General features: G+C 38.8%; 1 protein-coding gene across 6 annotated transcripts in view; it reads right to left on the minus strand.

The window, feature by feature from the left end:
- CUNH7orf57 (chromosome unknown C7orf57 homolog) overlaps positions 1–13,888 on the minus strand; it is a 50,799-nt gene that overhangs the window by 23,180 nt on the left and 13,731 nt on the right. For all 6 annotated transcript variants that reach the window (XM_087713163.1, XM_087713164.1, XM_087713162.1 and 3 more), the window contains exons 4-5: positions 9,727–9,832; positions 9,410–9,566 (exon numbers count right to left, since the gene is read on the minus strand). In XM_087713163.1, the coding sequence (XP_087569289.1) occupies positions 9,410–9,566; positions 9,727–9,832 (263 nt within the window). The remainder of the gene's footprint in view (positions 1–9,409; positions 9,567–9,726; positions 9,833–13,888) is intronic.

Consider the following 13,888-nt stretch of genomic DNA (forward strand, 5'->3'; position numbering starts at 1 on the left):
GGATGCTGTAGAGTAAGCGTGAGTCGTGGTTTTTGCTGGCCAGTTCCATTTCTTGGGCTTTTGCATTCCACCAGGCCTCCTTATCCGCCTTAAGCTGCATTTTAATTTGCCTGTTAAGGTAAAGGTATAGTTTGTGGTCAATGTTCTTTATTTTTGCGCGTTGTTCAACAAGATTTAGGGTATTAGTCGAAATCCAAGGTTTTATTTTCCGTCGTTTTTTTGGGCAGATTTCATTAAGTGAATCAAGGATGGAGTTTTTTGTTGAGTTCCAGTTTTCGTCAATGTTGTCCGCTAACAGAGGAAAAGCTTCACGCGTGGTAGCGGCCCCAAGCTAATGATCAATTTTCGAACGCCATCTTCCCACTTTATGGTAGGTGTCCACTTATCCAGCCACACAAGTCCTAAGATAATCGATTCATGCATTTTTGGAGCTACGATGAATCTAAGGAATTCATCTGAGGAGCCCTATCTGCAACTTTACCAAATCAGTAATTACTTTGGCAGGGCCATCTCCAATTAGCGTCCCATCCACTTGCTCAACCCAAATGGGATTGGCTAGGGCAGTGTTTTTCAACCTTTTTTGTGCAAAGGCACACCTTTTTCATGAAAAAAATCACGAGGCACACCACCATTAGAAAATGTTAAAAAATTTTAACTCTGTGCCTATATTGACTATATATAAAGTGTTTTTCCCACGGCACACCTTACACTATGTCACGGCACACTAGTGTGCTGCGGCACAGTGGTTGAAAAACACTGGGCTAGGGGTCTTGTGCGTATGCCTAGCTGCTCCACCATAGACATACTGATTAAGCATTGGGTGCAGCCTGTGTCCACGATTGCCTCAACTTCCCCTTCTACCCCCGTCTCAGGCACTATGAGTTTGGCTTTGATGGCAAAAGGGCGGATGGGTGCCCTTACCACTGGGTTGTCATCTCCACTGCTTCCTTCATCATGGCTTGGCAAGGGCCTGTCAGCTGGGCCTCCAGTGATTCCTGGGGAAAGGGTTTGCATGTCTGAGGCTTTGCTGGCAAATTTAGCAGCCTGCCTTTTCCCAGGCAGCTTCATTTGCCTCTCTGCTAGTTGAGGTCCCTGGGGGAGCTGTCCCTTCAGCAATTTTCCCTATCTTGCTACTGGCAGGGAATCATCTTTGGAAGGGGAAGCTTTTCCCTCTCCAAGCTTCCCAAGCTTTCCCCCACTCCACTGCTTTGTGAAAGGGGGCAGAGATGCTGTGCCTGATGCTGGTTTTGTGCCAGCGTGAATGGGGGTGGGGAAAGGGGTGGCTCAGCTGTTGTTCCCAGGTCTTCTGGTTCTCCTTGTTGGGGCATTGCACTGGGGCTGGAACAGGTTGGAGGTTCAGTCCCTGGGATTGCCCTGGGCCAGTTATCTGAAATGGTGCCATTTGCTGAGGAGGGGAAGATGTCCATGGGTATTGTGCGCATGCCTGGGAAGAAAATCTACTCCGGTGGGGCTTGATTCCCAGGCTGCAGCCCAAACGTTGGTGGCTGGCTAGGAGAAGAATCCCCCAGCCCCTCTGCTGCTGGCTGGATTGGCTTTTCCATTCTGGTTGAGGGGCCATCTGCACCTAAGGGAGGAGGGGCGCTGTCGTTGGTCTTGCTTCAGCAGCAAGGTATTGGGCTGACCTGCTTGTCACTGTATGGAAGAAGCATAAATCCCCCTCCAGTGTGTTGCGGAGTCTCTAGGAAGGCGAATCTGGGCTGGGCCATAGTTCACCTGGGAAGTTCAGAGATAAGGCAAGGGTTGATTCCACTCATTTTCAGTGGTCTGAACTGGTTTGGGAGGCCGGACAGAGACTGACTGTGTGAGGGTGGCTGGGATCCCCAATCATCGGAGCGGCCAGTTGGCGTTTGCTTTGGTCCCCTCCAGTTGTGGGTTGAGGCTGCCCTTGCACCCCCTTTGGACTCCAAAAGCAACTCCTTACAGGCGATAAATCCCGAGGCTTCATCTTGCAGATTTAGTTCCGATTGCAAGGGAGGCCTATGGGACAGCTCTTTACGCCTGGCTCCCAGCTGGCGTTTCCTCTCCATGGCCTTTGCAGCTTCCACCACAGCTTTGGAAGGCACATAGATGGTCTCGACATAAGATAGGTGATCCGTCATCTGCTGCTTTCCTGTGGCTTTCTCCTCCTCCTCCATCTTCACTGAGTTTCTGCACTGCCCAAGCTTGGGTCGGTTCCAATTAGTTCCAATTTATTTATTCCAATTTATTAAGAGAGCCATGTTGGCACATCTGGGAAAACCCAAATCTGAAAACTTTCCAGTTTTCCCCACCCAGTTGAAAATTCATGATCTTGCCCCCACACCCACAAGTCCATCACATGGACATGCTGGCAGTTCCACCCATCAAGTTTGGTCAGGTGCAGAGGTACAGAGACAAAGGATGACCTTGGCTTTCTAGAAATGAATGTTATTTTGGCTACATAGCATTTAACTCCGTACAATCCCCCCCTCCCATTTTCCCACAAAAGAAAAGGCATAGTAGAATAATAGAAAGTGTGGCAGGCCAAAGATCCAAAAGGAATATGGCTGCAGGCCTGACACAAGGACTGTGAGTTCTGCGGCCTCGCTCCAAGCTCTCCATGTCGGAGGGCTCCAAAAGGAGCCATAGCCACCCTGTAGGGATGGTGAAGTAAAGGGGTCGACTTATAGGTCAAGGAGAGCCCTGAATTGGAGAATCCCGCTCTTTGAAGAGCAGTGGTAGTCAACATGGCTGCCATGAAGCTGGGGACAGCCAGAACACGTAAGAAAGTGCAGGAGCAAAGAAAACAGTGAAAAGATATTGTTTCTAGGTGAAATGATTCTTCTACTTAAAAATTAACCCTAAGGAAAACAAAAAAATCTGATAAGAGACTCTAAAAAGAGAATTGTTTTAAGCTGTGAAAATAAGCACTTCCAAGGTCTATGTTGAAAAGTAAGTCAAGAGCAGAATCTATGTATGAATGGAAGAATGACTCCTAGACTCCTGGAAATTTACAGAGGAAAAAAGGAACATCTGATATGTGATAGCTGTAACTTTTAACTTATGACTTTTATGCTTATCAGAGGTGGAAATAAGAACGATGTTTTATAAAAATGTCTGGGAAGCTAGAATAAAAGACTAAAACCACAGAGAAGACTTAAAGAACTTGGAAAATACCTTGGATTATCAAAGTACTGAGTAAAGGCTGGAACTAGCTTATTTAAATAACTGACTTTGTTTTGAACGAAATTGATTTTGAGTGAAATAAATACCTGCTGGAAAAAAGGCTGCATGGAAATTTGAGAGGAGAGCCCCATTTATTAATAATTGGAAATTTGGACTCTTTCTGAACTAGTTTGCGGTTTTATTGTTTATTTCACCTTTATTGCTATTATGACTGGAGTTGAAGGAACAGCTGTGGAAATGAGTGGACTTTTTAATGAGATGACTTTGTTGTTCCAAAATATTATGGATTCAATTGATAGTAAAGGTGAGAAAATGGAAAACATTTTGCAAAGAACAATGAACAAAGATCAAACTGCCCATGAACTGGTGGAAGCAACAGAAAGTCTAGATGAAATGGATTGCTCAAGCCATAAAATTGAATACAAACAGGAATAAAATATGGATTGGAAAAACCAGCAAATGAAGTATCAGCTTGATGAAGAGGAAAACCAGATAAATGGCAAGTAAAAGGAGTGGAGAGAGCAGATGAATTGGCTACATTAACAAATAAATTAAGGACTGGAGCAAAAAAATAGGACTGAGAAACCAGGTAAGAGATAAAGGGAGAAAGTCAGAAGAAAATGAAACAGACAAATCAACAACTTGAGAGACAGGAAGATACCTTTGATAAGGAGATTGGGACACGAGCAGACATCTGGGAGAATTGGCAGTATAAGATTGTACTGGGAGAAAGGTTTAGATTGAACAATAAAGATATAAAGGAAGCTAGAGAAAGATGAGGAGTGTGGGAAGCAAATAAAAAAAAATGGATAAGAATTGAAGCACTAAAGAGAAGAGATGATGGTTGGAAAGAATTTCCCTTTAAATATTAAAGTAGCCTGAATTTAAGGTGAAAGAGGAATAAAATTAGATAGGGGAAATATTAGAATATAAATTTTTATAGAATGAATAAAAATAGATTAGAAGTTTACACATATTAGACATTTTTAATGTATGTTTAAATAATATGAGGATTACTTAAATTTGATAAATGTGCTAGAGATTGCTAACACTGTTAGCATGAATTGGATTAATATGAATGATACCCAGAAAGAACTTTGTCTATATATATTAGAAAAAAGTTTAGATTGAACAAAAAAGATATAGATGAAGATAGAGATAAAGATGAGTTAGGCATTTTTGTTTATTTACGTTTAAACAATATAATGAGGATTACTTAAATTTGATAAATGTGGTAGATTACTAATTATTACTGTGAATTGGATTAATATGAATAATACCCAGAACCAACTCTGTCCACACACAAAATGGATGTATATTAAAAAAATAAGTTAAAAGAAGATTTTACTTTGTACTTAACATAGATTTTCCCTAAATTAAAATTAAAGGGAGTAGATTTCCTTCTCCTCCTTCTTAGAAGAAATGTGTCATCTAATATGCTTGCATTTGAAGAAGACTTCAAGTGATGCCAACTGAGAAAAATAATCGGGTTATACATCATGCTACATTATTTTCTGCAACATACTTTATTCAAAAACATATAATTCATTAGACTCATATATTTTAAGATGTCAGTTACAAATGATAAACCAATAGATTTTCTAATTTGGGTACTAAGCCAAAACCAGATAATTATATTATACAGTAATACTGAAGTAATCAAGTAAGAAATACATTTGTAACAATTTAAATTTATTTATTTTACCCAGAGTTATTCTGTATTACAATTTGAAACTACTGAGTTAGGTTTTGTTTAACCCTTAACCACAAACCTGAGGTCATGACCGCAACAGTTTTCCGAAATGTTTGGAACACTCCTATTTTTAGAAATGCACCATTCCAGTTGTGAATAGAATTTATAAAATTTGTTAATTTGTAACTATACAAAGTAAATTTAACAACATATCTCACCTATTATTTTCATAGATTAAGAAAATTGTATGAGTGGTCATTATGACCGCATGCCTCTAATAGAGTAGCCAAAATAGTACGTCTGTGGTTAAGGGTTACATAAATTACGATTATGCATGAATTCGTGCTGGAAACAACAAAGATTTTGTTAACATTTAAGAAATTTAAGAAAATTGTATTTTTGGAAGAATTTGTTCTCATTTTATTAGTCTTCTTTCAACACCTGTTAAATGATTTTTTAAAATACTTCATTTGATTCTTTTTCTTTTAGCAAGAACGGATCTAAGGAGCAAGATGATCAGATCAAGGATATGACAATTAGCCAATTTCAGGACTTGGATGATTTGGGATAGACCCTTGTCTGTCACGGTGGTCATGAACTCCTGAGCCACCTTAGACCCCCACTCACAGAGGGTTCACCGACAAATGCACGCTTGACAAAAGCGCACCAACAAAAGCATGGCGAGAAAATAGCGAAGTCTAAATCGCGCCCACAGAAGCGCGCCGATAAATGCGCGCAGACGAAAGCGCGTTATCAACAAACCACGTGAAAACAAGGTAATAACCCTAACCCTAAGGTGATTTAGACCCTAAGGTGATTTAGTTGGTGAGTTAGACTCTTTTCTCGCCGCGGTTTTGTCGCTGCGGTTTTGTTGGGTGTGCATTTGATGGGTCACACTCACAGAGAAGGCAGATTAAAGTCTCCCAGGACCATAAGCCTGGAGAATTTCACTGCCAACCCTGAGAATGAGTTGAGCAACTAAGGCAAGGAGGTTGCTTCATACCAGGGACCCTAGTATAGAAACAAGAATCCTGGAACTGATATAAGGAATAGAGTCTCAAATTCAGCAACTTGTGGAACAATGCCTCTGAAAGCAGTAAGATACTCCTAAAAGTTATCCCTCCATATCCCTATCTCTTTGGTACACTCAGAACCTGGCTTGCCACATTTCAAAAAGGAACACATACACCACCACCCACGACTGAACCAAGTCTCAATAATTCACATCAAGTTGGCTTTGTTATCTGTAATTAAATCACAAGCAAAAAAGGCCTTATAACAGACAGCTTGCATAAGAAAAGAATCCAGGGGAATCTGCAGGAAACAAGACAAAAAAGGCCTTATTAAAGACTGCTTGCATAAGAAGATAATCCATGGCAATCTTCAGGAAATAATACTCCAAAATAAACACAATTTTGGTAAAGGTACATTCACAATTCAGATATACATTCCAGAAACTGAAAACTACTGTATTTTTCGGACTATAAAACACTCCAGACTATAACACACACCCAGTTTTGGGTAGGGAAACAAGAAAAATAAATCTGCAACTGCCTCCCAGCAATTTGCCTCCTTGCAGCAAACAGCCTGGTCAACTTCAGCACAGCCTGATTTAGCACAAGCAGCTGATTAGTGGTTGGATCACCGTCCCAGAATACCTCCAATCAGCTATTCCAGGCTGCAGGGATCGCCGCTGCCCATTGCCGCCACTGTGCACTCCATTCTTGGCCTCTACTCATCCCATTTTTGCCCCGTTCCAAGTGGCGGGGATTGCCATTGCCGCCTATTGCCACCACCTGGAATGGGCCAAAAATATGTGGAGGCAGAAAATGGGGGATGTAGAGGTGGTGATAGGTGGCGGCACTGATGGCTGGAGCCGATTAGCAGCGGCAATCCCCACAGGTTGGAACGGCTGATTAGAGGTATTCAGGGAGGTAGATCCAACCACCAATCAGATACTTGTGCTAAATCAGGCTGTGCTGAAGCTGACCAGGCTATTTGCTGCAAGGAGGCAAATTGCTGGGAGGCAGAGACCGAAGGCGGATGGTTGGGGCTTCAGCAACATTCACTCTATAAGATGCACAGACATTTCCACACAGTTGGGGGAGGGGAGTGCATCGTATAGTCCGAAAAATACCATAATCCATAATGTATTAAATAACCTAATCTAGATTCCCCTAGGTATTACATGCTTTTAACTAATCTGATTGGAACCTATTGGGATTATAGTGTTTTTACATTATGAAACTTCCTTTTGGGTCATTTCTATAGCTGCACCAAATTCATTTCTCACAACAAACTAAGCAACAACACAATTTTAACTACTGTTTTTTTTAAAAAAAAATACTGATAATATAAGCCCCAACTAGGTAGCTATATTCAAAGTACTTTAAATGGATAAAATGAAAAATAATTTTAAAATCCATACTAAAGTGAAATTTAATCTTTTGAATTTTACAGTAATTAATTATCAAGTTTAGCCATACAAGTTGGAAAAGCCAGCAATAATGTGCATGAGTAGAAGAACAACAGGTATTCTATCCACATAATGTTAATTTAATTAAGTTGAGATACAGAAATTGTAAGCATAAATTATAGCATTTAGAGTTCTAAATACTACGGCTAGATTACAGTAGATTATTTCAACAATATATAAATGGAACCTGTTAATGACTTCGTTCACATGATGTACTAAACCAAGTTGTGATTTGGTTCATAGTTCTCGACTTACAATTGTAATTGAGTCCAAAATTATAGTCATAAATTGCTGGACTTGTTAAGCAGATCACTATGTGATATACACAATTTTATGACCTGCTTTGTGGCAGTTATTAAGCAACTGCTGGGGTCTTTAAGCAAATCCCTTTTAGCCAATGAATATTTTTTTTCAGAATCCAGAATCAAACCCTGGAAATTTAAAAAAAGTGCTGAGAATCATGGTCATGTGACAGTGGGAATTACAAAAAGCTATAAATGTGAGCCTAATATCATATATATGTGTGCAGCTGTCAGAACTTCAAAATTGGATTATAGGCTATGGGAGTCTGTCATAAATTTGATTATTAATCGTCTGGTCATTAAGCGAGAACTATTTGTATAGGATATCCAAATTACAATGTAACACTTCTTTTTATCTGCAATTAGTAACTATGTTTTTTGTTAATTTACTTTAATCTAGTCTTTAAACAGCTATTATTCCTGCAGGAAAATAGGCTTGCTTAAAGTAGCATTCATTCACAAGCAGACTAATTCTTACATTGCTCAGACGATTCCATTGTTTTTTCAAACACTGAGGTTGATTTTTCAAAGCAAGAAGTGAGGAAAAGAATGTGCCTTCCTCAAACTCAAAGAGGTTGTTATTAGCCAAAATAGAAAAGAAGAGCTTCCAATTAACCAGGATTACAAAAGTATTAGGAAAAGAGACTTATGCTTGGCTTATGTTTTCTATGGAAACTGGCAAGAGACCAGTACGTTTCTTAAACATGTTTAAAACTAAAGGGTTAATATGAAATAGAATACTATTCTATATATAAGGCCTGATTTAGTATTATATACATAAGATTGGATCAATCTTTAATCTAAGTATTCTAGATCTTTAATTTATACACATTTTAGTAAGCAAAATAGCAAATTAGTAGAACCTGCCATCACAAACAATTTTGTTGTATTAAAGGTAGGCAAAATGTTTTCAATATGGAAAAGCACATTTTGAATTCAAAATATCTATATTTAATGTATGGGATATATTGGAATGTTTCAAGCATTCTGGAAAACTTCCATATCAACAATTTCATATTCAAAACAATTGTTCTGAATTCAAGATATCTTCCACACTAGACATAGACCTTTGAGCTCAAATAATTGGTTGAGGGATGCATAAAGCCTTAAGTTTTTCTGTTTGGTTTTGGCTAAGCATAATGTATAAATCCATTCCCTACAGTTTGTAAATTCTGATTTATTAATAAGCGCTATATAAGAACCCTGTGATTGAGATTTATTTGAATAAGCATACATAATATGCTTACATAAGTATGCACAGGAAAGCCCTTAGAGCTCTTTAAAGACTAATCCCTAATCACTAGCACTGATGATGTTATCTAGTTTGGGTATGGTCTGCAAGAAAACAACCAAGCTCAGAGCACCAAAGACCCTTCAAGGACCCTGAACTACAGATATTCTCCTTTATTAAATACTAACCCATAATACGTAGTATAGTTAGTTAAAACGATGTATTGCTACCTATTATTTTCTAATAGATTTTTTACAATATTTATGTTTTATGTTTCATACATACAATTTTCAGACTAAAATTCTTAAACTACTAGTAAAAAACACTAGTTCCAGTGGAATATGCCTCCAAGTATACATATTTAAGACTGTATTGCAAGCATATTGCAACAAAAAGTTCTCCACATGCATAACTAATCTTGTTTTGAATAGCCTAAAAACAGTAAATCTATTTTCATATTTAATTTTTTAAAAATCTAACTGAAATACTAGCATCATTTTAAAAAATAAGCAATAGAACAGCTAGGAATAGCACAATCCTACCTCTCTTTTCTCTTTGTTCTCTTTGTCTTCAGCATCCCTTTGCCAAACACTTTTCATATCAAAATCAAAAGGACCCTTTTTAGGTTCATAGCTGGCTGGTTGATCCGATTTAAATTCTTCATGAATCATGTAGTCTGGAATTGCTGGGGAATGAGATCTGGAGGCACAAATGTTACCATTATTCAATATAGTTTTTCCCATCAAAGTGCAAGACATAAACAAGCGATGGAACATTTTTTAAAAATTTCAACATTCAACAAAACCATTCCCTCATTGTAAAATTAAATTAACACTTCTCATGAAGACAGAATACTTACTTAGAGTCATTGGCTGCTTTTTTGCTATGATGTGAGTACCATTCAGGTGCACCATAAGGCCCCAGGGATACTTTTTGTGGAGTAGGGGGTAAATGTCTCAGTAAATCTTAAAGATATTTAAAAATATAAAATATATTTAAACAACTGCAGATTTTTAAAAAAGATAATCAAATAAATTATGTTTCCTGCATACTGTTAGAGCAAGTAAAAATATTAAAATACTTTTATATGAATCCACTAAAGGAGAACAATATCTAAATATAAAAGAGATTTTGATGCAATCTCCTCTTTTTTTACATTTTGCTTTTAAAATCTATTGATGGCTGTATTTGAAGTAGGAATAACATGATGTGGAAGACAGTGTTTAACTGTTTCATATTATGCTACTGTAGATCCTTTAAAAAAATTACTTTACAATGATATTTGAAAAACAAATTATTCACCTTTCAGGAAAATAAGAGAAATATTTAATATTTAAAAGAAATCAAAATGTCATATAAAAGCCATATCTCCAGAATAATTTATTTTGCTTTCCCTTCATTTCGTTTCTTCTCTGCTATATGTACTCTAAGACATTGAACATTCAAGAGAATCACAATCTTAATTCTTTTTTTTAAATTAAAAAATATTATGCTCCTGCAAACCTCAGGATTCTTCCACGCTTGCTGATCACTCCCACTTGTACATGCCCCTTGCCAATTTGATTATATTAGCTACCAGAGATTTCCCTGAATATTGAAAATAACATATATGACAATAATTTATAAACTGAAGAGTATTCGGAAATTGATTGATTTTAAAATGTAGAAGTTATTTTACAGTTTTGGATAAATTTAATATTTCAATTTGATATTTCAGGGACTCTGCTCCAAGATAGCCAGATGTGAGGTATTGTAATTGAGATTCAGTATAAGGGAACAGTTGGGATTGTTGGTGTTATCACCCACCTTGCTACCTGATTCTGTTGCTGGATTGACAATAGAGTCCTAAAGGCTGTTGATCTTTGGGGGTTCAATTTGCTATTGGGTAACTGAATCTGGGGAGGCTCAGAAGAGTGTGGCTTCTGAGATCTGTCCCAAATAACTGACAGTGAGGCGCATGTCAATGTTCACATGCTGGGTCTAGTTTTTATCCTGAAGTGGTGGTGGACATTAGGATCAATTGTAGACATATTATTCCTTGGTTGTCTTTTGATTCTCTTTTGATTCTCCCATTCCTTTAGAGAGACAGAGCTTATTCAATTGGCTTTCTCCAGGCAATTGATGGATCAAATGGGGTTCTAAAGAGAGCCTGGGGTTTTCCCTAAAGATTTAGTGAGCAATTTGGATTGGACCCTAACTGCTGCCTGGAGTGGATGGGTGACTGTCACCTTAGATTATATTATTCCTATATGGCCTCTCATGATGCATTCACCCTAGGTGCATATTGGTTTGCTGAGGAGCTCCAGAAGATGACATACCCAATTCCTTCAACTGTTCTTCATATGTTTTAGCCTTCAGTCCCCTAATCATCTTTGTTGCTCTTCTTTGGACTCTTTCTAGACTCTCAACATCTCTTTTATATAGTGGCAACCATAGTGGGATGCAATATTCCAAGCGTGGTCTTACTAAGACATTATAAAATGGTATTAACACTTCACATATCTTGATTTTATCCCTTTACTAGCTGGATACCCGTGCTTCTCTACGAAACCATGTGATCAGGCCAGCCCGCAGGCTGGATGAGTCATGTGGTGGCCAAGCCCATATAAGGCAACTGACAGTTGGAACAGAGTTCCTTTCACTTAGGGAGTAGTAGTAGAATGTTTAACTTCTTAAGCATTGACACAGGTCAATATAATACTGTATAAGAAATATTGATGATCTGATGGTCATTTCCACAAAACCTTTCTTAGGGAGCACCTAGAAGCCAAGAAGAATATACGTGCTGAAGTTCACGTTTGTAGGCTTTACAGTTCTGGAGATTTCGTGATGAGTGAATGTCTGTCTGTCTGTCTGTCTCTCTCCCCCCTCTCCCCCTCCCTCTCTCTCTTAAAAAGATGAGAGAGGCCTATAATTGACATCATAGGTAGACCTCAACTATGAGAGACAAATGAGAAAACAAATCCAGACAATCACATTGTCTGATATTGAAAGAATTTTTTGGCAAATTATGGTGGAAAATAAATATTTGGTTAATATCAAAAGTTCATCACAATACTTTGTTATATATCCTTTGTTGGCAATGACAGAGGTCAAACATTTTCTGTAAGTCTTCACAAGATTGGCACACATTGTTGCTGGTATGTTGGCCCATTCCTCCATGCAGATATCCTCTACAGCAGTGATGTTTTGGGGCTGTCGCTGGGCAACACGGACTTTCAACTCCCTCTAAATATTTTCTATGGGGTTGAGATCTGGAGACTGGCTAGGCCACTCCAGGACCTTGAAATGCTTCTTACGAAGCCACTCCTTCGTTGCCTGGGTGGTGTTTTTGGGATCACTGTCATGCTGAAAGACCCAGCCAAGTTTCATCTTCAATGCCCTTGCTGATGAAGGAGGTTTGCACTCAAAATCTCACGATACGTGGCCCCATTCATTCTTTCCTGTACACGGATCAGTCGTCCTGGTCCCTTTGCAGAGAAACAGCCCCAAAGCATGATGTTGCCACCCCCGTGCTTCACAGTAGGTATGGTGTTCTTTGGATGCAACTCAGCATTCTCTCTCCTCGAAACACGATGAGTTGTGTTTCTACCAGTTCTACTTTGGTTTCATCTGACCATATGACATTCTCCCAATCCTCTTCTGGATCATCCAAATGCTTTCTAGCAAACTTCAGACGGGCCTGGACATGTACTGGTTAAGCAGGGGGACGCATCTGGCACTGCAGGATCTGAGTCCTTGGCGGCGTATTGTGTTACTGATGGTAGCCTTTGTTACGTTGGTCCCAGCTCTCTGCAGGTCATTCACTAGGTCCCTCCGTGTGGTTCTGGGATTTTTGCTCACCATTCTTGTGATCATTTTGACCCCACGGGGTGATATCTTGCGTGGAGCCCCAGATCGAGGGAGATTATCAGTGGTCTTGTATGTCTTCCATTTTCTAATTATTGCTTCCACAGTTGATTTCTTCACACCAAGCTGCTTGCCTATTGCAGATTCAGTCTTCCCAGCCTGGTGCATGTCTATAATTTTGTTTCTGGTGTCCTTCGATAGCTCTTTGGTCTTCACCATACTGGAGTTTGGAGTGTGACTGTTTGAGGTTGTGGACAGGTCTCTTTTATACTGCTAACAAGTTCAAACAGGTGCCATTAATACAGGTAATGAGTGGAGGGCAGATGAGCCTCTTAAAGAAGAAGCTACAAGTCTGTGAGAGCCAGAAATCTTGCTTGTTTGTAGGTGACCAAATACTTATTTTCCACCATAATTTGCAAAAAAATTCTTTCAAAATCAGACATGATTGTCTGGATTTGTTTTCTCATTTTGTCTCTCATAGTTGAGGTCTACCTATGATGTCAATTACAGGCCTGTCTCATCTTTTTAAGTGGGAGAACTTGAACAATTAGTGGCTGACTAATACTTTTTTGCCCCACTGTAGATTAATGCAGCCTAAGGCTGTGTTGGCTTTTATGGCAACTGAAGCACACTACTGGTTCATATATAAGTGACTGCACACTAGGGCTGCAAGATCTCATTCACAATTACTCCTGTTGAGCCAGGTACTATCTATTCTATAGCTGTGCATTTGTTTTTTTCTTGTCTAAATATAAATCTTACTTTTCTCTACACTGAATTTCATTTTGTTAGATAGGGCCCAATGTTTAACCCTGTCAAAATCCTTCTGTATCTTGAGCTATCATCTGGAGTATTGTCTATTTTTGCCAGCTTGGTGTCATCTGCAAATTTGATTAGTTCCCCTTCTATCCCCTTGTCTAAGTCATTGATATTGAAGAGTACTGAGACTAAGACAGCCTTGCAGTACCCCACTTGAATTGAAGCAAAAAACCAAAAATAACATGGTCTCATAAGTAGCAAGAGAGATCTAAGATGTTTTCTTATTGTTCAGAGTCTTAAAATGGGTAAGAGAAGCCCTTGAAAAACTAAGAACGACACTGTCAGATGGAAAAATAAAATGTTCATGCTTCCTTTTGTTATATTCTATCTTCAGTTTCCAACATTTCTAACAG

This window comes from Thamnophis sirtalis, unplaced genomic scaffold (genome assembly GCF_051295495.1).
Source record: "Thamnophis sirtalis isolate CommonGarterSnake01/CBP01778 unplaced genomic scaffold, rThaSir2_p1.2 scaffold_4, whole genome shotgun sequence".
NCBI lineage: Eukaryota > Metazoa > Chordata > Lepidosauria > Squamata > Natricidae > Thamnophis > Thamnophis sirtalis.